This window comes from Chiloscyllium plagiosum, chromosome 10 (assembly GCF_004010195.1).
Source record: "Chiloscyllium plagiosum isolate BGI_BamShark_2017 chromosome 10, ASM401019v2, whole genome shotgun sequence".
Classification (NCBI taxonomy): Eukaryota; Metazoa; Chordata; class Chondrichthyes; order Orectolobiformes; family Hemiscylliidae; genus Chiloscyllium; species Chiloscyllium plagiosum.
In genome coordinates, this window is record NC_057719.1 from 19228606 (window position 1) to 19256495 (window position 27890).

General features: G+C 37.9%; 1 protein-coding gene across 2 annotated transcripts in view; it reads right to left on the minus strand.

Annotated features, from left to right (window-relative positions):
* vrk1 (VRK serine/threonine kinase 1) overlaps positions 1-27890 on the minus strand; it is a 78329-nt gene that overhangs the window by 27869 nt on the left and 22570 nt on the right. For both annotated transcript variants that reach the window (XM_043697153.1, XM_043697154.1), the window contains 7 exons: positions 26110-26165; positions 19021-19090; positions 18269-18356; positions 14053-14161; positions 12425-12517; positions 10163-10295; positions 472-592 (listed from right to left, as the gene is read on the minus strand). In XM_043697153.1, the coding sequence (XP_043553088.1) occupies positions 472-592; positions 10163-10295; positions 12425-12517; positions 14053-14161; positions 18269-18356; positions 19021-19090; positions 26110-26165 (670 nt within the window). The remainder of the gene's footprint in view (positions 1-471; positions 593-10162; positions 10296-12424; positions 12518-14052; positions 14162-18268; positions 18357-19020; positions 19091-26109; positions 26166-27890) is intronic.

Sequence of the window (27890 nt, forward strand, 5' to 3'; positions counted from 1 at the left end):
TGTGGTCCTTGGCTACAGTAATCTGTAATGCCTATTCGGAGCATTCAAACCAAGCCTGTTTTATGGTGATCTGATTGTGACATTAACTTAAATTTCCTGTCTGTTCCCATAATTTTTGAATGAGTTAGATTTTGCATTGTCAGGACAATCTTGATTATGTCGAATTCCTAATTCTTTCACTATTTTTTATCTCCTCCTCTTAAGTTCAAGATGGCATTCATTCGATTCTTGAATTTTCCATCTCTGACATAGTTGGAATCCTTAAGATTATCCTATTACACTAACTGCTAGGAGCAATTACACTAATGGAGTACTGTAGATGTACAGAACAACAACAGTGGAGCAGGTAATTTAAATATAGTAGGGTACAGTGAAAAGAGTCACTCCATTACCACAGGAAAGATAAAGCCAAGTTAATGCTTATGGAGAACTGCATAAGCAAGTTAAAGATGGAATCCAACAAATTCTTACTTGATTTTTTCATCTCTGACATAGTTGGCATCCTTAAGATTATCCTCCCAGGGAAGTCTCCCACTGAGCCACTGCAACATGCAATATCCCAAGATTTCAAGGTCACCACGTCTGGAAGCAGCTAAAGGTGAACACATTGTTCAATAACATGTAAATGGAGACAACTGAAATATTGAGCAAAAAAGTCTTTCAATTCATACGAAAAAAATCAACATCCCTTCAGTGAACAAGGATGTCAAATGTTATTTTACTAGTTCACTGGAAGTGAAATTTGCATTTAAATACAACATAGCTAATAAGTTAATTGAATTTTCATTAAACTTAACTGCGAAGGGACAGTTTGAGTAGTTGAAACAGCTAGTGCTGTTCGTAAATTGTTAGGGCAAGCCACAGATGTAAGGCTTGCTATTAAGAGATGCTAACTGAGGTGATGCATTAAAGCAAAATGATTGGGCCGCTGGTTCAGGGTGTGAAGGGAGATTCTGATTTGGAACAAAAAGCTGCAGAATGATGTAAAATTATGTTGAAATTACAATAGAGTAATGATATTTAGCAGTGTAGTACAATGTTGTAAATATTAATAAAAACATACTAAAAATGAGGGCATAATGTGATCTATACCGCATTATAGTTGCATGGAATCACCAGATTCCAACATAAAATTCATGATATTATTAACTTAATGCAATCAGTGCTAAACAATAAGGAGAGAGAGAGAAAGATACTTGGCTTAGTTTGGCATCATTAGAGAACCAGGCTTTTGCTGAGTCACACACAAAAACATGGGCGGTACGGTGGCACAGTGTCTCAGGCAACTGTGGAGTTTGCACATTCTACCCGGGTCTGCATGGGTTTCCTCCGGGCACTCCGGTGAATTGGCCATGCTAAATTGCCTGTAGTGTTAGGTGGGAATGGGTCTGGGTGGGTTGCTCTTCAGAGGGTCGGTATGGACTTGTTGGGCCGAAGGGCCTGTTTCCACGCTAAGTAATCTAATCTAAAAAAAAACTGCTACAAAATAAATGAAGTCATTTTTAGCACATTCGAATTGCTTGACCTTCATCATAGAAATGTTTCAGTTGGTGACGACTGCTTTTATTGTCATAATATTAAGCATGTGAAGAAATAACCAATCACTGAGTTTGCAATCTGGAGCTATCCTCAATCCTTGACTCAAAATTAAAAGGTATTGACACATTTGCATTGATCTCCTGAAAAACCCAGACTATGATAAAATAACTCAAATTATATAGAGATTCTGATTCTGATTCTCACCATACACATCGAGGGCCCAAGGGCCTGTACTGCGCTGTATTCTTCTATGTTCTATGTTCTATGATAAAATAACTCAAATTATATAGAGATTCTGATTCTGATTCTCACCATACTGAATTACTGGATTAATACAAAAATGTTTCGAACAAGAAAATTACATTTTGTAGGAAGTGTTTGTATTTTTAAAACCACTGGTTCTACTGTCAGAATAAAGGTGGTGAATATCCTGGAGATGTTCACAAATATGATAAATTACTAAACAAAAAGATGATTACAGATGCTAGAAATAAAAAAATTGGAGAAACTCAGCAGGTCTGACAGCATCTACGGAGAGAAAGCAGAGTTAATGTTTTGAATCCAGTGACCCCTTGTTCGAGCAAATTTCTGTTTTTGTTATAAATTACTGTTTACTAATTTCAAGAAGCAGCTTAAACTTTACATGCCCTTCAAAATTAAAAACATTGCAAATCTTGCTCACTATCTAGCAGGCAAAGAGCACTACTTCCTCCAGAAGGGTTACAACTTGCATATTTTCAAATAAGATTCATAAAGTGCAGAGTTCCCTTCAAATTCAGAGACTTGGATAATAAGGACATTCATATGTACAACTATGGAAGACAGCACAGAGAAGTACAATGGCTACCAACACTTACTAAATAGTTTGAGTGACTATGATAATATACTTAAATTAATATCTAGTATCACTAACACTTTGGGTAACATTTCAGTAGAAGTTAATTAGTTGGTAGGAGGTCAGTTGTCTCCTGGTTGCTATGAAATCAATGTATGGAAAGGGTCGACAATCGTCAAAATGGAGTAGGTTTTCAGTTCTTTGATCCTATTTTACAAATAATCTTGACTGAAGTCAATTTCATCCAGATCATTTTGCTTCTAAAAAATTATTGTAGTCTACACTGCTTCTGCTTCAATAGTTGAGTGTCCATTGGTCAATTTGAAAATATATACGCTTGTTCTTTCAATTAATTAGCAGATTAGTGAAAGGAGATACAGCAGGTTTAACTCTTCAGAAGAATGCAGGATTTCAAAATGAGAAGTAAACAATATAGGATTTTATCTGATGAACTTTATTATCCAATGCCACATTTGTAGGATCTAGGCTATGCTTAAAATACATTTCATATACTTTGTAAAGTGCATGAAAAGAATACCAGATTATCCACAACTCCACATGGTTAAACTGACCAAAGAAATTTTCCAATCCATACAAAGACATGGATAATTTGTGTCTGTTCCGGATAAAGGTTATAGTTTAATGTGATAAAGTGTTTAGTTAACTTTCTCACTGATGATTAGAATCAAACCTTGCATGATAATATTAAAGACTGTTACCAAGCTGCAGTGATAGGCCAATTATTAATAAGCAGAATGTCATGTGAATGAGATTATCTGGAGATAAATGGCAAGTTAGTTAAGGGTCACTCAGCCTCTGGTGGAAGGTCATTCTAACAGCTGACTACATTCATTAAAGTGCCATTTACTCTCACTGTGCAATTCACACTGCATATTACAAATTATTCTACTACTTGACTCAAGATAAATGCACACCTGATCCAAGCAATCAATTTTAATATTTCCTATTCAGTCCTGGAGTATGCACAATTCTACAAAAATATTCCAAGTTCAAATACAATATTATCAATTTGTTACTTTAACATGTCCAATGTAGTATTCACAATTTATCAAATTTCACAAATTATCTGCAGTTTAATTTAGTTTTCCTTATATGGTAACTGGTTTAAAAAAGTATTGAAATTTACAACAGCAATCAATTTTAATATTTCCTATTCAGTCCTGGAGTATGCACAATTCTACAAAAATATTCCAAGTTCAAATACAATATTATCAATTTGTTACTTTAACATGTCCAACGTAGTATTCACAATTTATCAAATTTCACAAATTATCTGCAGTTTAATTTAGTTTTCCCTATATGGTAACTGGTTAAAAAAAGTATTGAAATTTACAACAGTACTTAGCTTTAAATTGAAAAAATAATATGTCACAATTTTAATCTCTTGAAATCAGTATTGAAGAATTATAAATTTGAATAGAACAGTCAGCAAGGACAAATAAATATAAAGCAAACCAACCAAATACAATAGTTCCAGCAGATTTCATGGATCTAAAAAAAAAGTGCATAATAAGCAGTATGGACATTAAAATCATATCTTGTCTAGCACAAGCAGCCACAATTCCAGTCTTGTCCAGACCAGAACAAGCCAAAAACAGAACACATGGCAGCCAATTTTAGGATTTAACAGGATGTTGCAGTTGGGACTTTTTCCTAACACTTTGTCTGATGTTCACAGCCAGACTGTTCCAAAGCAGCCAGAGTCCCTTATGAACCCAAAGAAGTTTGCCAATATAAAGAAAGATAATTCTGCAAGATGTGTTATTCAAGTTGAAAAGGTTTTTTTCTTAAATCTTGCACGTTCTGAATATAAAGGGAACACCTTTCTGCTCTGGCTCTTCAGCAAGGCCAAACAATTTATTAAACCTCAAATCCTTGTCAAGGGATTGTCATGGAATGCATCATTTAACATATTCAAATTGGAACCCTTAATTTTTTTTTATTTAAAAGCTTAAATACCACATCAATTAAGATTAAACAGATTCTAACTTAATCTTTTAAGAATGGAACTGGGATCCACAATCATATAACAATATGTTCTAAGTGGAATCTTTTTAACCATATGGAGATAAAATGGTAGCCCAATTAGCATGATTTAAAAAAGACATGATAGTCATCTACAAACTTCAGTAATTATTTTAATAGTTACAGGTGTTTTCTTCAAGTGCTGTGCCTCCTTACTTTTGATATCAATGCAATACAACAACCACTTGTATTAAACACTGTCTTTAACATAATAAATTATGAAAGGCATATTTAACTTCAATTCATTTTTAAAAACTGACATCCTGCCATTAGGAGATATTTGACCAAACACTCTGTCAAACAGGTAGGTTCTAAGAGTGCTTTGAACAAGAAAAGCCAGAGGTTTTGAGAGAGACTTCCCAAGTTCACAACTTTGGTATCTGAAGATACAGTAGGAGGTGTAATAAAAATTAGAGATGTTCAAGAGGAAAATAAAATGAACACATTTTGCAGAATTGTATGATTGAAGAAGATTACATGGATCTTGATCAGCAAGGCCATTGAAGATCCAAATGCAAGCACTGGAATTTCAATAGATATTAGTTAAGCAGGAGCCCAAGTAGGTCAGACAGAAATGGAACTTGGTGAGAGTTAAGATTCAGGAAAAGTTATGGACAGTAGAATATGAGAGACTGGCTGGGAGTGTAAATATGGATGTAACAAAAGGATGAATGAGGGCTTCAATAGCAAAGGAGCTGAAGCAATGTATAGAAGTGGAAACAAGGGCCTCTGGTGATAGCTTGGAGAGACGGTTAGATGCTCATTTCTGGGACAGAAATAGCATAAGTGTTGCCAATTGTCTTGATCTTTCTTAGGCAGTTGCCAAAAAGAATTATGGAGCCATTGGCGAGGGATTAAGGTTCAAGTTGGGACCAAAGACAATAGTTTAAATGTTCTCAAATTTCAATTGGTAATAGGATGGCAAGCAAGTAGTCAGATAATTTGCAAACAGCAGAGTGGTCAAGAGAAGTAATGTTAAGGTAAGCTACTGGTTAATTAAACCAGAGACTTAATTAAACAACTCAAAGGAGAAGAAAATTCCACAGCTATGAACATTTTTAATGATGGCAGAAACATGGCACATCAGAGCAAAGGATAATGCTGATTCATTTGCATCAATTTTCTGCCAAAAGTATTGAGTGGATGATCCATCTCTGCCTCCTCCAGATGCCCTTCTCCAACCAACATATTTCCTTTCATCTGATATCAAGGAACAGCTGAAGACAAAGGATTCACAAAAGCAAAGAGTCCTGACAACATATGCATATATGAATTGGGAGCATAAGTAATTTATTTAATACCTTGGAAATGCTCCACAATAAATAACGTCATGGTTGACTTGATTAATCCATATTGCTGGCTACTCCAATGACTTCTTAATTCTATTTTTGACCTCAACCCCATTCTCACCTGAGAAAATATTCCAAGACTGCTTTCATCACCTTGTGTGGAAGTGTGCTCCAAACAGAGGATGTTTGGCATGCATAAATTTCAAACAGACACTGTTTTTAAACATTGGCCTCCACTTCTAAATTCTCTCAAGAGTAAGTATCCTTTCCTCATGCACCGGTCAAGACTTCCAGATACGTTGTAATGAAGTCACCTTGTACTTCTCCAAACTGCAGTAGATACAAATGTAGCCCGTCCAACCTACCCTCATAAGACAACTTGCCTACTCCAGGTATTCATCTAATAAATCTTTTCTGAAATGTTTCCAAAGCAATTACAACTTTCCTTATACAAGCACACCAATACTGTACATACTTCAGACATGGTTCACTAATATCCTCTACAGCCGAAGTACAACCTCCCTACTTAGATATTCAATTATCCTTGTAATAAACTAACCATTATTCTCGATTTCCCAATTATTTGCTGTTCTCAACATTGATTCCTGAGACACACTATTTGTTATATCTAACTAGAAAAGGACCCATTTATGCCTATTTCTTTCAGCTAGCCAATTTTTTATCCATGGCAACATATTATCCCCAACACCGTGAACTCTTATTCTCTGCAATAAACTTTGATGTGGTATTTCATCAAAACCTTCTGGTACATGCTGGCAATAGTGCTGAAGATTTATGCTCCAGAACTACATGCTTCCCTAGCTAAACTGATCCAGTACAGCTACAAAATCAAAAGAATGCAGTTTAGAAATAAAAGTGGTTTAAGTGTAAATGCTTGACTTTTTTTAAAGAGGCGATACGTTGGATGGGGATGAAAAGTCACTGCAGCTGATTTTCTGACTGCCCAAAGAATGAAACTACACAAGAGCCCATCCAGCTACTGCAGGAATATAGATTGTTCATTCATGAAGGCGGCTAAAAAAAATGGCAAGGATGGGAAGAGATAATTCACTGCTATCACAATCACGCAAATAATAACTTGCAACTGTCAGGCAACATCTAATTGCACAGATGCAAACATGGATTTCCAGACAAAATAAGCCTGGATTTAAAATCTGACAAAAGAACAGAAGACCCGAGAGTAGCAATTCAGCCCAACAGGCCTCCCCTACCAGTTGATACGATCATGGCTGATCTCAGCTTCGCAAAAGTGAGGACTGCAGATGCTGGAGATCAGAGTTGAGAGTGTGGTGTTGGAAAAGCACAGCAGGTCTGGCAGCATCCAAGGAGCAAGAGAATCAACGTTTCAGGCATAAGCCCTTCATCAGGAATTGCGCTGAGAGAAAAAATGGGAGGGGGGGGTGGGGGAGGAGGCTGGGAAAGTGATAGGTGGATGAAGGTGAGGGAGAAAGTGATAGGTCAGAGGGGGCAGTGATGGACATTCCAGAGGGTGGTGCCGAGGCTTGGAACTGAGATAATGTGGAGGGAGGGGAAATGAGGAAGCTGTTGAAATCCACATTTGTGTGTGTGGTTGCAGGGTCCCAAGGCGGAATGAGGTGTTCAACCACAGGGCGGTGGGCTTGGTGGGTGCGGGTGTCCCAGAGATGTTCTCTGAAATGATCCGCAAGGCGGCGTCCTGTCTCCCCAATGTAGAGGAGACCACACCGGATGCAAGGGTTGAACACTTCAACTCCCCTGCCCACTCTGTCAAGGACATGAAGGTCCTGGGCCTCCTCCACCGCCAAACCGTTACCACCTGACACCTGGAGGAGGAACACCTCATTCCGCCTTGGGACCCTGCAACCACAGAGATAAATGTGGATTTCAACAGCTTCGTCATTTCCCCTCCCTCCACATTATCCCAGTTCCAAGCCTCCAATTCGGCACCACCCTCTGGAATGTCCATCACTGCCCCCTCTGACCTATCACCTTCTCCCTCACCTTCATCCACATATCACTTTCCCAGCTACCTCCCCACCACACCCCTCCCATTTTTTCTCTCAGCGCAATTGCTGATGAAGGGCTTATGCCTGAAAGATCGATTCACCTGCTCCTCGGATGCTGCCTGACCTGCTGTGCTTTTCCAGCACCACACTCTCGACTCTAATCTCAGCTTGGTCTCAGCTCCACTTTTTTGTCTGCTTTTTATACCGTTTCGACCCATTATTCATTAAAAATCTGTCTGTCTATCTCCTCCTTCCATTTACTCAATGTCTTGCATCTACCACATTCTAGGTAGTGAATTCCACAGATTCATGACTGTTCAATAGATTAGATTCCCTACAGTATGGAAACAGATCATTTGGCCCAACAAGTCCATACTGACCCTCCGAAGAGTAACCCCCCAGACCCATTCCTCTTCCCTAGATTTACCCCTGACTAATGCGCTTAACACAATGGGCAAATTAACATGGCCAATTCACCTGACCTGCACATCTTTGAATTGTAAGAGGAAACTGGAGCACCTGAGGAAACCCACGCAGACACAGGGAGAATGTGCAAACTCCACACAGTCGACTGAGATGGGAATCGAACCAGAGTCCTTGGTGCTATGAGGCAACAGTGTACCCACTGAGCCGCTGTGCCACCTGAAGTAGTTTCTGCTCATCTGATTTAAATCTGCAATCCCTTAGCTTAAAACTATGACCCACCTCTATCGCTAGATGTGGAAATATCCTCTTGATGTCTCCTTTGTCAATCCCCTTTAGCATCTTACATACCTCAATTAGATTTCTTTTTCTTCTTCTGAAGTCCAGAGAACATCAGGCTAAACTGCTCAATCGCTCTTAAGATAAACCCCTCACTTCTGGAATCAATCTTCCTCTGAACTGTTTCCAATGCAACTACATTCCTCATGTTTATATACCAATATTGAATGTAATAATCCAGGTACAGTTTCAGTAATACCTTGTGTAATCTCAGCAACACTTCTCTACAGTTCTCTTCAGTTAGTGATGAATGTCAGAATTTAATTTCCCTTCCTTATTACCTGCCGTACCTGCACACTAGTTTTCTATGATTCATGCACAAAGCCACCCAGATCTCTGTACCAAAGCATTCTGAAGTTTCTCTCCATTTAGATAATACGTTGCCTTGCTATTCCTCTGAGCAAAATGGAAAACCTCACTTATACATGTTAAGTCTCATCTGTCAATTTTTGGCCTATTGACCTAACCCACCCATATCAGTTTGTAAATTTATTTCATTGCAACTTACCTCCCCACCTATTTTAGTGTGATGTGCAAATCTGGCTTGTAGTCCTTATGATCCTAGTATCCAAATCATCAACAGATTGTAAACATATAAGGTCATGAAGAGCTAAACTTGTGGTAATTGTTTCTTCTTGCCAACCAGAAAAAAAAGTGACAATGTACTAGAGAGAGAGAGAGAGATGCTGGGAATGGAGCAATAGTTTGCAAGGAAGATAGCATCAATGGTTGATTCTCTGGGGAGAGAGGTATTAACAACTGATCTGAAAGAAGGAAGCACGATTCAATGAAAGAGTGTACTAAACATTATTAATTAACATGAGAACTAGGAAGGGAGTTAGTAGTTAATAGTTCAATAGAAATAAGGTGGAGAAAACAAAATAAAAAGAGATGGACCTTACAACAAGACTATCTTCAAGCAAGCATGGGACATGAACTATGAAACTGTGTGGGGCAGGACTAGGGTGGATAAAAAAAACAACTAACTTTAATAAATGGTGGGCTCTGGAAATGCCATACTTCATTGAAATGGGCAGACAGCAATCACAGAAAATACATGAGACAACCCTACAAAGCAAAATGAGAGATACCCAAAACAGTACAGATATGGGCGGCACGGAGGCACAGTGGTTAGCACTGCTGCCTCACAGCGCCAGAGACCCGGGTTCAATTCCTGCCTCAGGCAACTGTCTGTATGGAGTTTACACATTCTCCCAGTGTCAGCGTGGGTACTGGTTTCCTCCCACAGTCCAAAAAATGTGCAGGTTAGGTGAATTGGCCATGCTAAATTGTCTGTGGTGTTAAGTGAATGGGGTAAATGTAGGAGAATGGGTCTGGGTGGGTTGCTCTTCGGAGGGTCGGTGTGGACTTAAGGGCCTGTTTCCACACTGTCAGTAATCTAATCTAATCTCAAGTCAGTGACAGAAGACAACCATCTAATAAACAACCTCACATAACTGGTCCATAACTTTCAAGAAGCAAAGAGATGATGCCTCCTCTAGAGAAATCAAGTAATGTGACAACTCAAACAAGGGAATTATCAAATCCCAGTTAGTTCCATTGCAGAACAATTTGGAATAAATAAGCCGTAACCAGATGAGTACTGGTAGCTCAGTACATGCTTCTGAATGAGCACGATGGTCCACACATAATTAAATACATTCTCAAAACTTGTTCACACATACCTGCTCCTTTATGTGCATCAATACTTGTAAACTCAAGAGTACCATCATGGCAACGCTTTGGATCTTCTTTGTATTCTTTGTGTACTCCTTCTGGACAGTATCTATATGCAAGGCCATAATCAACTAAATATACCTAAGAAAGTTTAAATTACAAACAAAATCAGACTGGATACTGGACCATAAAATAGTCTAGCTAGATCACAAATCTTTGGGATCCCCAAGAAATCACTCTCAAGCTAACTAACTAAATAATGAAGTTTGGGGCAGAGTAGAGTCAGAGATATTAACAAGTTAAGACTTGATGAATAGTGATAGTTTAAAGAGAAAGTTATTTATTATTTTACCATATGTGAATATTCCGAGTATTTTATTTGCTTAAGTTCATTGCAATGGTTTCCTTTCTTTCCCATATATTCAAGTTATGAGCATGCCCAGGGCATATGCTGTAAGCATGACATTTAGTCACCTCCGTGACACAGTCATTCTTTACAAGTTCCTCTCAATGTACAACATAATTATGTGTAGAGTGTGGACCAAAGTACAAATATATACGTATTAAACAGCAGTTAGGAACAAAAATAATCAAGTTCCCAGTAAATTAGCTGCTACGGTTGGCAAGGAATTTTGATGCTTTATGCAAAACCAGAGCTTGTTTCCTCAGTGAATGGGATACTGCATGGTGCTATTTTCCATTGATCCAACTGCTAGCTACACTGGTTTTGACACACAAACATATCAGCCCACCCACCCAATTTTCTCCACAGGACAGCAACAAGAAAACAACTCTACAAATTGAAAATGATCTTAAAATACATTAGATAATCACAGCTTCATAAATGTGATAACACCTTGAAGAAAGATTGAAAATGTCTCAAAAAGCAGAGTTAACTTTGTGACTTGTGACTGCTTACTAAACACCTCTGTTGTTTAATGTTACTACTAAGCTGTAGTAACATTAAACTTGCCTCAGGTAATAAAGAGTTTGCTGAACCAATACATTTAACTCCTGAAAAGCTTAAACTAGGTTAGTGCCTATGTAGACTATTTCAATGAACTAGAAGGAAGTGACTGACCTTCACCATTGGGATTAAAAAAATCCACTTTTGCCTGTACTTACTGCTTTTTTTCTCAGTATCAACAGAAGTGTTTAAGTCCTGAAAATATCAATTTCCATAGGGATCAATGATCATTTCAGAATATAATAGTTTCCGTGGGTGTTACAGGTCAGTGAAGGAGGAAACAGGTAATTTCCCAATTTTGTTGGAACTTTTAAATCCTAGCCATATCCTGAGTTTGTTTTTTTTTGGGAAGAGTAATTTTCATTCATAAGTGAATGAAACATTTTAGAAAAACATAAATGCATACTGAGTTATTTGGACTGAACAAAATTGCCTGTGGTACAACACAAATCTACTAAGTATAATAGTGTATTATTGAAATAATTGTGGGAGCTGTTAATATGTACTGCTTCCTTTTGCAAAGCGGCTACGCTACCTTAGGGGTGAAACAATGAATCAGATAATTCTTACAGCGGATGAATTTTACCCATTGAGCTCTAATCCGGAACATACAGATATGCATTCTTGCGTATTCAATTTTTTTTCTAGCATTCTTCCAGTTCTGGTAGGGGCTTCATGTACTTAGCTTGCACACAAAGATACAGACAAAAATGCTAAGTGACAAAATGTTTGAAGGCAGCTCCTTATCTACCCTGATTAAAAAGAAGCTTCCAAACAAGATCACAGTTCCCTAGGGATCAGCAAAGTCCAAAGAGAGACTTTATTATAGTCCAGGTCAATAACTTACAGGAGACTTAAGCAGCATTCGATTGAATGACAGAAGGATAAATTAGTAAATTATCATTTTGATTTGCAGAAAGAATGAATGACCTTGCATATATTCAGCCCATTTATACATCTAAAATATTGCATTGGTTCTGGATGTCCTGAGGTTGTCAATAACTTTTATAAACCAAAGGTGAGACAGTAATTTCCCCCTGACATCAAGGGAGCTCTAATGCTCTGCCACTAACAATAACTAATAAAACCAAATTAGTTACCATCAAGAGATAATTCTTCAATGGCTGAACTAACACAACAACAGACCAATGTTCACTCTTAAACACAAAATAATTTTACGATTTGTTAGAAAATAACACAACATCTGGTAGTAAAGTTAGAAAAAAAAGGCTAACTTCCCTTTGTTTTTACATACTTCAAACAATTCATGATTGCACTAAATAATAAGCAAAACAAAAAGAACCTCATTAGGATTCTTGTAACTGAGGAGAAGATTTGAAGCTTTGATGTCCCCATGCACGTACTCATGGTCATGGATGTATTCTAGAATGTCAATCTATCAAAAGAAAACAATTGAGTTAAACGGCAATAGATAGGAATCATAAGGACCTGATAGCATTTTGGAAGAATTGTGCAAATGAAACAGTTTCATTCATGCAGTAGAATGTCTACACATGTACTTAAGTTGTATACCTGAAGGGTGAAACACTAAATTGTCTTGTTTATTTTATGAAGCCAACCTCTCAACACACAGAAGTCTTCCCATTGGTTTCACCTTTTTAAGGAAGATTTATGAAAATGGCATCTAGAATCTTAAATCATTCTGCACTTTAGAATTCAATGCAACTTGCAGTCGTGATCAAACAGTCTTTGTGAAAGTCACTTCTCATCTCAGATTATTTTCTTTCTGCATATATTGTGGAAGTACAACATGTTTGCTCCAGACATATAGGAAAGTAGGAGGCCCTTTGAATAGTGGAGGCGTCTCAATCAGATTATAGCTCATCAGAAATCTGACAGTCCTGAAGTTTTTAACAAAACAAAAGCACAATTTTTCACATGTATGAATAATAACAAAAAGGAAAGATGATGTTTGAGACTGACATTGGAAAAGCTGCAGTGCAGGTCAGTACTGGATGGAAAATAAAATGTACGACAACTCGCAAACATGTGGACAGGAAGTTTTAGTATCCTTTATCACAAGCTTTCTTGAAACACAAAAGGCAATTGCAACAACTATCATTGTGTCAGCCTCATTTTACCTGGCTAACCCCAGGGGATGGTTAGAGTGAATCATAAACAATACCAGTTTCAAAAGACAATAACAGGAATGGCTAATCACACTGTTCAGCTTTATAATAATTTAGATTGTTATAAAATCATTAATAGTGTGAACAATTCATCCAAATCAACTCTCCAAGGCCTTGAATATTTAAACAGAAGCCCATGAGTCACATGCAGTGCTTGAACCTTAGCCATTTAGCCCAGGAGGGTCTAGTGAAAGTTTATTTTTGTCATAACACACATTACTGTGCAAGATGTTTTCAATTAGACAAAATTAATTTTAAACTATAGTCTACAGTGTAGCTTGCAGGGAATGCTTTTATGCAAATTTAATTACAGAAAATTAGATTTTAATTTAGAGTTGTGGTTGATGTTCTGTACTGCAATTATTCTTACATGGGCAAGAGACTCCATTGCAAGTGAATAAGTGGCCCATAAAGACAATGATTTGGAACCTCATGTCATACAAGTTTGTGATTAGTTTTCTTCCAAGCAAACTTAGTAGTCCTTTGCTGGAATACCTTTCTAAGTCGCCATTAGTATTTGGATTATCATGGAAAAGACAGCCAACTGCAGCTTCCACACTGCTACTGAGGATGGGACCACCTCAACATTCACTAAATATTAAGTCTGAAACTAACAGGCTAAAAATCTTTATTTCAAAGTAACTATAGAACACAACACTTTGGAGTATTATATTGTACAAAGTCCCAATTTACTACCAAAGTGTTCCTTATTGAATAAAGAAAGACTTAAAACAGATGTTGCCACAATACAACATTTCAGATAATGAACATTATAACTTACCAAGCGAAGACCCAACTGCAGCACAAATTTCTTTGGGAAAATCCTATGATTTTGCTCAAATATTTTCTGAAGATCAGATCCAAACCGATCCATCACCATAAATCTATAACTAAATTCAAAAGAGAAGTTCAATCTTAAATAATACATATCCAATATTCATTTGTGATCGGCATTCTTTGAAATAATTGAACCTGTTCAAATAATATGTTTCCAGATTAAATTGCAACGCAATTCTTCAAATTTTAACTAAAATCTATTGTGCCATATCAATGGTATTGAAGGACAATTAGCTCAAGTGGCTAGATAGCCAGTGTGTGGTTAAGAATTACACCAACAGCATAGATTCGACTCCCACTTTGGCTAAACTTTGCCTCCTCGCTTGGCCTTGTTACAGAATGTTGCTCTTTAAAGTATATAATTAAGTGCCTGCCTCCAAATGAGAGAGCTGCCCAGTCTCTCAGATAATGGTTAATTATCTACTTGCTCAGTTGCATAAATAGGCAAATTGGCCTGTAAAAAGGACAGTAGCAAGACAGCATAAGGGAAAAAAAAGGATACAATTGCAACAAAAATAAACAAGTGCACAAACTCAGCAGGTCTGACAGCATCTGCAGAGAGAAAGAAGAGTCAACAGTTTGGGTCTCATCACTCTTCTTCAGAACAGGATATATGATTTTCTTTTGGATTTTTATGCAAGAACCCAGATATCTAATGGTGCTTCACCAATATTTCCCAAGTGCAATCTGGCAGATTCATAATATGTAAATTTGAAATAATGAAAAACAAGAGAGGGCATGCACATGGTGAGCCCTTATTCACACTGCAAAGATAATGTTTGCAGCCCCTATTTGAAAAAAAAGAGTTGCACTGAAAGCAACCAATGCTACGTTTAGGAAAGGATGGTTCACACAGAAACATAGCATCATATAGCAAAGTCAATCAGTACTGAACGTAACATAACCCAGTCAAATGCATGACCTGCTAAACAAGGGACCACCTCAATACTCATTAAATATTTAGTCTGAAACATAAGTAATTGATAAGCAACTGGAGGCTGTCACCAAAATGTAAGCTTTTTAATTAAAAAATATTTTCCTGAATTGCAATCAGGTCCAGCTTCATTGACTGCACTGTCAAATACCTTTAACGCTATTTAAATTCTGTCCTAAGATCTACTCAAAGATGACTGTGACCCCACTCCAAAATGAAACTCTTAAGCAAGTTGCCTGTAAATACTTGATAGGGGCCTGCAGTAGACCTTCTGTCATATTGTTAGGAATACCCAGTACTTGGTTATGTGTTTTAGTATAGATTTAGGTGTGGGAATCAAATGTTTTAACGTCAGGAATTGAAGTAAATGAAATTAAAGTAAACTAAGAGGCTATTAAGTCTTAAAAGATCGGGCCCATGTTTGCTTAAGAAGTTAACAATTAGAAACATGACCATAAAAAAATCCACCTAGCTTATTAGCCAAAGAGCTAGAGACAATATTTGCAATGCTTGCAAGAACCGCAGCCCAGAGAGATACTTTTAATTTGGAGTAAGACAAAATTAGTTTAAATGCATTCAGCGAAGTCTTCACTATTGCAAAACCAGTTTACAATGCCTTATTTGATCTGATGAAGCAAATTATGGATAATTAATCAAAGTTGGTTTGAGTAGCCAGCTCAGGGGGTTTCAATATGGAGAAGAATGATGCTAAGGGATGCACTCTAGTTTCAATTTATTTGAATGTTTATTGGAAACATTAGCTGCAGCCCATGTGACTTTCAGCTTACTAATTTGTGGGCGGCACGGTGGCACAGTGGTTAGCACTGCTGCCTCACAGCACCTGAGACCCGGGTTCAATTCCCGCCTCAGGCGACTGACTGTGTGGAGTTTGCACGTTCTCCCCGTGTCTGCGTGGGTTTCCTCCGGGTGCTCTGGTTTCCTCCCACAGTCCAAAGATGTGCAGGTCAGGTGAATTGGCCATGCTAAATTGCCCGTAGTGTTAGGTAAGGGGTAAATGTAGGGGTATGGGTGGGTTGCGCTTCGGCGGGTCGGTGTGGACTTGTTGGGTCGAAGGGCCTGTTTCCACACTGCAAGTAATCTAATCTAATCTAAGACATAGTTGGAGTAACTTTTACTTAGGATACCTGCACTATAAACAAATATGATTCAAACTGTGAAATGCAGGTGAGGATTAACCTCAGTTTGAATGTTGTGAGGGAACAGACACCTGATGGTTGCCTAGTTTGAAGGCAGTAATTGAAACAGCTTAGCTTTCAAGTAGCCAGAACGAAAACAATTGTGCATCCAGTCTATTAAGACAAATTAAACTTTTGCCTTGAAGAATAGTTGGAACCAAGGGGAATTAAAGCTAAGTTTCCAGAGGACTGCAGTGTACACAGGGGCTATTTTTCCCATAACTTTTAGATTGATGCATCCCATGAGAACTAATGGGGGAATTTAAGTAAATTTGAGTGCACAACAACATGGTGTACAAGTACATATTAGAAGTTAATTGTATTTGCTTTATTTAAGATTTATATGTATATAATGAAGATTCTTGTTTAGAAAAAGTAGTCTTGTGGCATTGAGCTACTGTTTAAATCAAGATGTTAAAATTTTCTTTTAAATGATAACCATCCCTACTAGCATGCAACATGATGAAGGGCTTTTGCCCGAAACGCCGATTTTCCTGCTCTTCGGATGCTGCCTGAACTGCTGTGCCATTCCAGCACCACACTCCGACTGGTATGTAACATGACTTAAGTAGGATGAGTCATTTTTGTCTAATAACTGAATAAATGTGACAAATCTGCCACTATTTATTTATCAACAGAGATAAATTAGAATAAAGGAAGAACAGATTTATAGTAACTATTCAACAAACTGCCACAGGACATGGTCATTTTCCCTGTGCTAATACTTAATTTAAATTACATTAAACCAAACAAAGCCCCCACCAGGAGTTTTCTCTGTTGATCTGAGTGGACCGCCCATTCCTGTTCCTATCTCCCGATCTAATAGGGTGTGTTGATCTATCCCAATCTTCAACTACCTTAGTAATATCGTATAAGCAATTAACCCCAGTTTTATATATATATTATATATTACCTAGTGTAGAAACAGGCCCTTCGGCCCAACCAGTCCACACCAACCCTCTGAAGAATAACCCACACAGACCCATTTCCCTCTGACTAACTGATCTAACACTATGGCGCAATTTAGCATGGCCAATTCATTTAATGTGCACATCCTGGGATTGTGGGAGGAAACCGGAGTAAACCCATGCAGACACGGGGAGAATGTGCAAACTCCACACAGTCACCCAATGCTGGAATCGAATCTGGAACCCTGGTGTTGTGAGACAGCAGTGGTAACCACTGAGTACCGTGCTGCCCACTATCTCCAAAGCCCTTTGAACATATACTGAAACAAAATAAAACATTTTAATGATCTCAAATTCAATTCAACAGGACACAGATTCGCAATTTAATCCATTTCTTTCAAATTTTAACTTTGTATTACAAAGTATGTCACAATTGATTTGATTGGTTCCAATCAGTTTGGACAAGAATACAAGTAGTGCCCCTTGAAAAGCAACGCATGAGTGTGAGAAAATTTACATGAACATGCACTTTCCGGAACTATATTTAGCTTCTCAAACTGTAATGTGTAAAAATTTTCAACAGCAACCTTTATCCACATAACTCAACATAATGAAGTGGCCCAAGGCATTTCACAGGAGCATTATATAATGAAGTATGATATTTAGTCACACCAGGAAAAATTAGGTCAGGCAATCAAAAGCTTGGTCAAAGGTAACTTTAAAAAAAAAGTGATAAAAGGAGGAAAGCAAGGCATAGGAAGGAGCCTTCGCCTCAAGGGACAATGACCACTTTCCAGCAATTTGGAAAATAGTGTAGCAGTATGCAAGTTAGCCAGGAAGCAGGCTTTGTCAAAGTTGGGAGCAAGATGTGCCACACAGTGGCCATTCACGGAAACTAATCTTATTTTATGATTGGAAGCAGCAGCAGTTAATAGTAAACGCTCTAAAGACAATAAAGCTTCAGTTTGAAACAACATGTGCTTTCAGCTTGATGGAGCTCCGAAGGCCACAAAATTGAAGAAAATCAATTCACTGCAAAAACTCTGGGGATTAATGCATATTCTAGAGTCAAAATACACCTCCACTGACCTGCAATGCATGATAGGCTGCATACAAGCTTACCTGTTGCCTCCTTTATCATATAGTCCTGAGCCCCAATACTTGGGTACACCAAGATAATTTAATTTGCGGGATGCTATCCAGCTATGAACTGTGGAAAGAAAAAAAAAAATCACAAAAAAAGTTTGGATAAAATAATTTACATCAAATACATTATGACGCTATTGTCCAAGAGAAGCACAATTATACTTCTCATAACCTTGAACAGTCTTAGGAAAATAGGAAAATATATTTTTGAGATAGATACAAAGTTATTTGACTAGAATATGTCTGAGCAACAACAGCACTTCATACTAAATGCCACAATTGCCAGTCTGTCAGCAATTATTATTGAAAAGATCAGCAACGGGCATCCATAGATAAGGAAGTGATCAACAGACAGCATGTTAGAACTTGGATACAGATGTATGTCATATTTTCAAATAAACCCAGCTGATGACTAAAGAAAATGCTACAGTTTCTGCGTTGCACTCAGATTAGCACCAAAAGTTTTAAAATTACTACTTATGGACATGAGCAATTATTTAAACAGAACATTCACAAATACAGAATCAATGGGTACAGGATTGATGCAGTAAACCAAACAATCACCAGCATTTCCACTAAATATGCAACGCTTATGTAATGAATATTTAGCACTTACAAACAAATCCAATTTCATAGATCCAATTTGTTCACAGGTTAGTTTTAGGAAAGTCAGTTACTTCCACACTACATGACAACTGATCTTTCACATGCAATATACTTGAACTCACTTAGCTCTGGTTTTGCTGCTCTCATATAAAACTTGAGTTCTGAAAAAAGTGGTCCATTGGTGCTGGGTTCCTAAAAACAGAAGAGACACACATTAGGATTCTATAAACTGTGTATGATTGAAACCATAATATTTTGTACATTTCAATAATAATCCAGAGACATTCAGTCAAATCATCAGGGTTCAGAAAATATTTAAGGATGTTGTCAGGGTTGGAGGATTTAAACTTGCAGGGAGAGGCTGAAAAGTCTGGGGCTGTTTTTACTGGAGCATCGGAGGCTGAGGGGTGACTTTAACTAGATTTATAAAATCATGAGGGGCATGGATATGGCAAATAGAGAAGATCTTTTCCCTGGGTGGAGCAGTCCAGAACTAGAGGGAATAGGGTGAGAGGGGAAAGATATAAAAGAGATCTAAGGGGCAACCTTTTCATGCAAAGGGTGGTGTGTGTATGGAATAAGCTGCCAGAGAAAGTGTTGGAGGCTGATACAATTGCAACATTTAAAAGGCATCTGGATGGGTATATGAATGGTAAGAGTTTGAAGGGATATGGGCCAGGTGTTGGCAAGTGGGACTAGATTAGGTTGGGATATCTGGTTGGCATGGACGAGTTGGACCGAAGGTTCTGTTTCCGTGCTGTACATCGCCATGACTCTGAGTTTCATCAATGAGATGGATTTATTTAGACAATCGCAGAACTTAGGACTTTGGCATACTTATGAGTGATTACTCAATTTATTGTTTAAAATTAGGGATGCTCGAGAGCCCAGAATTCAAGGATAGCAAAAATCTCAGCAACTTATATGGCTGAAAGAGAATGGAGATAAGAAGGTAGGATTAGAAAATAAAAACGAGAAATATAAATTGAGCATTGCTTAACCATGAACCTCTGTAGGTCAGCAAGCACAAGTCAGATAGATGACCAAGAATTATTGCAAGTTAGGAAACAAAGATTTGGATGACATCAAGTTTATGGCGGGTTGAATGTCAGAAGATAGGTCAGTTGTACACAGAACCAGTCAAGTTTCCAGGCAACAAAAACATGGTGTTAGTAGATGAGTGGAGACCAAGTTGGATAATGGTGAAAACAGATAGTTCGCATCATGGTGCATATATATTGTATACAGTTCACTGCAGGATCAAGTATTACCTCAATCAAGCAACAGTTCAGCCACAGACCCAATTGCCAAGGAGAAAGGCAGTCAGTGGTAGGCGCTGGACATTTGAAAGGGAGACTGACACGCTGAATACAGGCTTCAGTCTTCCCAAATATTGAAGTGTTTACTTGGAGGAAAGGTCCACTCAGTGTAGTGACTTGCATAAAGCAATGCGACAGATAGTCAGAGGAGAATTGAGACATAATGAAGAGATAGGGTTGACCAGCATAGAGTGAAAATGGATGGTATGAACTTGCTATGAAGGAACTACACATACATGAGATATAGGAATGGGACAAGGTTAGTGCCTTGAGGAATCGAAAAACAACCACAAGGAATTCGGAAGATAAGCTATTGTAGCTATGGCTCTAAATTGATATACAAGAAATGGAATCACAAGTGTACAATTTAACCCAATTCAGAGAAGAAAGAAAGGCAATAGAGGGGAGGGGAATCGCTAACCATGCCAAAAGTTATAGACAAAGGGGACGAAAGAATGGATTTACTAACAGCAAAACTATTTAAGATGTAATTTTGACTTTGGTAAGAGCTCATTCTGCACTATAACAAAGGTGGAGGCTTGCTTGGAGGTATTAAAGAGTACAGAAAATCATAAACATACATTTGAATGGAAGTTGGGTCATCAGCAGTAAGGATAAGGGCAAGGAGATTTGACTCATTAACGACTCATCTCAGACAAGGTGAGCATGGAGGGTTCCAGAGAAACAGCATAGAAACAACAAAAATGTCAGCGATAGGCAGCAGTGATTTGGGAGCTTTAGCCTGGTGATGGTGGTGAGGAGGTGAACCAGCACAGACAGTTGAAGTGTTTTAAGTAGCTATTCGTCCAACAAAGTTATGAGTATCTCACGTTAGTTGTTGCAGGCAAGGGCCAATGAAATAGGGGAGCAGTGTTCAAGGTTGTACACACTAGAGAACAGAAGCTGATACTTGTTTTCCAGAATGATCAGAAATCATTCACTTTTGGCAGATAAGAGCAGAATCTGACAGTGCTTTATGTGGTCCAGCCAGATCCAGGTGGTGACAGGATTAAACCAGTTGAAAGCCAAAGTCATTCAAGTCTGTATTCATTGAACTTAAACAATTTGAAATAAGCGATCAGTGAGATTGCCAGTGTGACAGTAACTGTCTTGAAGGAGATTAGGGCATTAAATATAGAAGTGAGTAGATCAGTAGATGCAGAAATGTAGTAAATGAACAGCCAAAGATAAATAATTATAACTTTGAAAATGCAGTGGTAAATGAATTGAAGAGAGTTTCTGAATATTATCTGACATAAAATTTTAAAGGTAAAATTGGTGCTGATATTATAATTGATGAATGATAAAGTGGCTATGGTGCCATTACAGCAATCCATTTGACGAGGCCCAGAAGAATTGCACAGCATAACAAACCAGATGATTTCTACTACCACACTACTCAGAAAAACAACCAAAAGGATTTATATTTCACAACACAACTTTCTAAAAAAACATTCACTGGAAGAGATTTTAGCATTAGTTTTAAATGACCATTTTACTAATTTATAAAAGCGATGTGTCTAATTTTCAAACCTAGCCTTATCAGAACACTTTGTATCTCATTTGACAGGAATTACAAAATGTCCTACTAGCACATTTTTCAACAACTCCTAATCAAACAGGTAAAAACAACAGAATAGCATCATTTAGTCAAAGATATTGTCTCAATGCTAATTCAATGGGTTAGAAGTCAATTGAGGCATTAAAAACGGAAATGCGAAAATTAATCAAGTCAAAGTAACAACTGTTTATTTTCTTCACCAAGGAAAATTGCTTCAGCATATGAAGCAATGGTAAAAATATACATAGGATCAGAATGATTACAGCATTAGAGAACATTCTACCTATGTTGGCTGACTGTCAAAGTATTTTGCCTCGTGGGACTTTGCTACCTTCATCGCATAGCCAATTTTAGGTTTCAATAATGATCTAATTCTCTTTTGAAAGCCTCAGTTAACCCTGCCTTCACATTCTGAAGCAGTGCATCCAGGTCATAACCACACCGCAAAATGTTTTAACTATATCCCAATTACCAATTCTGCCAACTACCTTACAATCTGTACCATCTGCTTCTCAATCACTATGACAGAGAACAGTTTCTTTTTAAGTCCCCATGTATTTTTGTCCAGACCCCTCATGAGCGAATATCTATGAAATTTTCTCTGAACATTCATCTTGAAAGAGAACAGTCCCAGCTTCTCCAATCTATCAGTCAAGTTCCTCATGCCTGAAACTCGAGTTGAAGACATACCATTGTTTCTAAAAGATGAACATAACTTGTTTACTTTTCCACTTTATCCCCATGTTTAAATCATGGGATCATCTAACTTTTATCAACCACTCTTTACCTGCCTTGCCACCTCCAATTACGTGGGTACATTATTTGCAGTTCTTCTGCTCCTGCATCCTCTTTAGAGTTGCCCCTCTCATTTTATACTGTCTCGCCATACTCTTCCAACCAAAATAAATCTGCTACAGTAACAGATTCTACCAGGCCAACCCCCTCACATTATTTGCAGTTCTTCTGCTCCTGCATCCTCTTTAGAGTTGCCCCTCTCATTTTATACTGTCTCGCCATACTCTTCCAACCAAAATAAATCATTCCGCACTGCTCTGCTCTAAATTTTATCTTCCAGATGTTCAGCCATTCCACTAAGGTATGTTCTTTTGAGGTTTCTCTCAGTTTACAGCAATTCTAAATTTTGCACCATGTCCAAATTTAGAAATTGTGCCCTATACAAAGTTAGCTAATTAATGATGATTAAAGGAAAGCAAGGTTACAATACAGATTCTAGGAAATGAATGAAGTTGGGGGAAGAGGCAGAAGCTAACTGTGGAATCAAGAGCAAGGGGAGAAGTGAAGAGCATGGCCTCCTTTTCTTTCTGCCCTCTGTTTTCCCTCTTTAACAGATGCTGGCACTAAACTTTAATAAAGATTCCTAAGTACAGGGGAGCCAACCATAAAAAAGATAATACATTTGCAAACATCACATGATCCAATGTCATCAATGCAACATCACAGTCTGATACTACTTGTCCAAATGTCCCAAATGCCTACAACAGAACAGATAATCGTACTCACTGTATTAACGATCTGCTAAAAACTCTAGAGCCAGCCCTGGCATTTCAAACATTTAGTAGAGACGGAATCTTCTGATTGGCAATTTCCCTGGCTTTACCAGCCATGTGCTTTAACCCTACAACAACTGTCTTAAACCAAAAGAGAAAATGCTGGAAAATCTCAGCAGGTCTGGCAGCATCTGTAAGGAGAGAAAAGAGCTGACGTTTCAAGTCTAACTGACCCTTTGTCAGATCTCATGACAAAGGGTCAGTTAGACTCGAAACGTCAGCTCTTTTCTCTCCTTACAGATGCTGCCAGACCTGCTGAGATTTTCCAGCATTTTCTCTTTTGGTTTCAGATTCCAGCATCCGCAGTAATTTGCTTTTAACAACTGTCTTACCCCTCTGCCTTACACAAGCTGCTACAGTAACAGATTCTACCAGGCCAACCCCCTCTCAATATTAAATAATCCTGGGATGAAAATGAACTAAGTAACTCATCCAAAAGAAAATTAACTGAAATCACATTGTGCTTGCAGGGTTCTAAGCATTAGGGACAATCCAGAGAAAAGTAAGGAAAAATAACTAAGAATTGCTGCAGGAGATGGCCAATCCAAGACCATTTCTCATCTGTTAAACTGTACAGTTAGCATTTAGAAAATAATGACTCCTGCATGCCTGAACCAAGCCTCTGAGATTACCTTAACTTAGACTTCATCGTGAAACAAAACAAAGAAAAAGAAACAATCTTTACACTAATATTTATTTGGTAGCAGCCCAATCTTATGGGTGCTGGTTTATAAACAAGATCTGTTCATTGTGCCAGCACAACAATGCAGTTCAAGGTTGATAAAACAGTTCTGAGGCAGGCAGGTGGAAAGCAGAGGCACAATGGTAGCCAATAGCGTAGGGGTTCCTGCTTTTCTTTTAGTGCAGGTCCCACATTATGTGGGATTATTGAAAGAAAAAATTACAGCAAAATTCTAAGCAGCCTTGTTTTTTTTTCAAAATGTCCGTTTCACATTATCACAATCACAACTGATGAATTCTATCCTTGAGTTGTACAAATCAAATAAATGGATAGACAGATACATAATCCAGCCTTGCATGGATTATATTCTCCATGATACAGCCTGCCAAATCCAGGGAGTAAACTTGCACAAAATTCAAGTATTACCCAATTTGAAAGACAAATCTACTCATTTTCAGAACAGGTCTTAAAGCTTCAAATCTTAAACTTTTTTTAAAGAGGACACTTTTCTGCGGTTCCACTGTCAAAAATCAGTTTTTCTCAAAGCCAATCTGGATTGTTCAGGTTAACTAGTAACCAGATGTTTGATACAAGCAGAACATCCTTCTGAAGAACATACAGCATTTGTCAAGGCATATTACAGTGCAATTCAAGTATAGCAGTTCACAGTGCAATATAGATCCAATTAAGTCAAATATAATAAATAAAATTCTAGATATAGTAACATGCTATTTACATTCACAGAACACATTTACTAATAAATACAACCAGGGAAAGTTTACACATGTCCCAATGTAGGGGAGCGTTAAATTCTCTCTTTTCCTCATTTGTGGCATGGAAAGAGAAGTGAAACTCAACAGGTCAGACTTTTTTTCACTCATTCACAGGATGAGAGCGCCGCTGTCTAGGCCAGAATTTATCACTCATTTCTAATTGCCCAGAGGGCAGTTGAGAGTCAAACACATTGCTGTGGGTCTGGAGTCACATGTAGGCCAGACCAGGTAAGGGTGGCAGTTTCCTTTCCTAAAAGGACATCAATGAACTAGATGAGTTTTTGTTTTACAACAACTGACAATGGATTCATGGTCATCATTAGACTCAATTTCAGATTATTTTTATTGAATTCAAATTCCACCATCTGCCGTGGCAGGATTCGAACCCAGGTCCCCAAAACATTATCTGGGTCTCTGGATTAACAGTCCAACGATAATGACACGAGGTCATTGCCTTCCCTTAATGTTGGTTGTTTTTCCTCTCTCTCCACAGATGCCGCTAGACTTGCCGAATTTCACCAACAATTTCTGTTTTTCTTTCAGATTTCCAGCATTTGCACTATTTTGCTTTTCGGTCTTTCTGACAATTGACCCATAAAGTTTGGAGTGTCCCTCAATATATAGTGCTGGACTTTGGAATGCTCCAGTTTGAAACACTGTCATGGAAAGCTCTTTCTACAGAAATGCCAACAAATTATTGGTAGACCAAATTGCACTTCTAGCCAATTTGATGACCTTTCAGCAGCAGCTGATATTTGTCTCATGCACGCCTCTGGGATCACTTCATACAGAAGAACTTTGTGTTACAGAGCAGCTCATAATGAACCATGTCAAAAAGTTACACATCTCTACACAGATGTTCTTCACAATACAAATTCCAGGAGACAGACAGCAACCTCTTTCCCCATCAAGCGGCCCGAGAAGAGCATGCAATGGCACTGAGAATTTGTATGTATGTGAATGATGTAACAGGAAAGATCTTTCTCACCAACATCCAAGCTAAGTCATGGTGCTTGTTTGACAACTCTGGCCAGGAGGTGTACTACCAAACATGTCTTTTGACAGTCTACTTTGGGAACCATTCAACAGAATCAACTATTTACCTTTCCTTCAGAGTCTCAAAGATGTTGTGTGCAGCCTGGAGGTCAGATTTAGTTTTCTGCACATATTTTCCCACGAGGCATGGCATGGTCTAACTAAACACAGCATTTGACAGCCTCAAGAAGAAATGACAGAAGTTAAGCATACTAGTGTATTTCAATATAATTCACATGTCAGCATATAAGGCACAAGTGTGCTTGTACTTACCACTTTAATGACATATGAGGCACAATTTCCAACTGCTTTGTCAGAATTTTCATCAGCTAAAAACAAAACAAAGTTGAAATATGGACCTAATTTCAGTCAACTGAAATATCAGTTCCGTAATTTCATCAAAACGTGGCTCAATCACAACTAACAGAAAAGTTAAAGATAATATTGGACTTAAAAAGGCTCATTAGAATAACAATAGTAAGCCTGAGGAGTAGGAGGATTCCAGAGTCAATACATAACCAATAAGTAGACAGGAAGAGAAAATTGAATATGGAATAGACCAGCAATAGCGAGAACCAGATTGTTAAAGCTTCCACAGGTATGTAAAAGGGAAGAAACTAGTAAAAACAGACGTGAAACCTTAGAAGCAGGGTAAGGAAACATTTTCATGGGGAAAGAGGGAACAGAACAGATATCAGAAAAATGTTTTTTTCTATCTTTATAGAAAACAAAAATCTGGAAAGAGGGAAAAACAAGTAGCAGGAATACTTAGCAGTAGTAAATCAATAGAATGAAACAAATTGATAAATTGCTAAAAACTGATAAATCCCCTTGCCTTGAAGACCCATAAACTAGGGCTTTAAGAAACATTGTTACAGGGATAGCGAATACAGTTGATCTTTCAGAAATCAAGGTCCTAGAGTGCTGTCTGGGAATTGATAAAAAGGAAATTTGTTATTCAAAAAGAGGACAGAGAGAAACAAAAGGGAAACAACGGATCAATTAGCCTGATAATAGTAATCGGAAAACTGATATCACTGGGTGAACTCAACATGTATTTATGAAAGGGAAATCATGCTCGACAAAATCTGTTTTAGAGCTTTGAGGCTTTAACTAGCAAGATAGTGAATGTAACATACTTGAGATTCTCAAAAAAAACATTCAGTAAAGCAATACACAAATGATCATATTCAAAGTAGAGCACAGGAGATTAGCACGATTACATGCAGATAGAATCCAGGGAATATAATTAAGCTGGTCATATTCAAGTTGGTGGATGACTAGTGAAGTGCCACAAGGATCACATATTCTAAGTATTTGAGACCGAAAACATTCTAATTGCTGATGAGGGAACAGGATACAATGCTGTGATACAAATTTAGTTGAAAAGAAAGCTGTTGAGACACAAAGAAGTTGCAAAAGAATAGTGGGGTTAAGTGAGCATGAAAGAAAATAGAAATGCAGAGGAGTGAAGTCTCCAACTTTGGTAGGAATAACTAACTATATTTTTAAATGGCGAAACATTGTAAAATATTGGTTCTCTACACAAGAATCAAAATTAATATACAGCTAGAGCTTGGAATAGAAAAGCAGAAAGTACATTTACCTTTATTGCAAAGGAATTGTGCATTTTAGTAAAGACATCTTATGGCAATTATATCGGGTCGGAGGGCCTACGCCTCTTCAAATTTCTTATATTCTTACAACCCATTCCAAATCTAAATAATTTCACACATTACATTATAGCATGTAAATTATCATACCCTGTGGAACCAAGTGACTACTATTTGGGAGAAGGGAAAGAGAAAGTTCAATTATTGTCAAGTCAGCTTGAAGGTCCCAGGATTGCTAAGTCTGGCTTAAAGAGTGGTGCAGCATCCAAGGAGCAGGAATATCGATGTTTCGGGCAAAAGCCCTTCATCAGGAATGACAGATCTAAAGCAAATTAGGCTCCTGTAGCAGATTTGGTAACTAATATTCATGTCAATGTCTCAAGAAGTAGGATGGCATGACCAAACAAAGTAGAGAAATCCAGTTAACATTGCAGCTGAAGC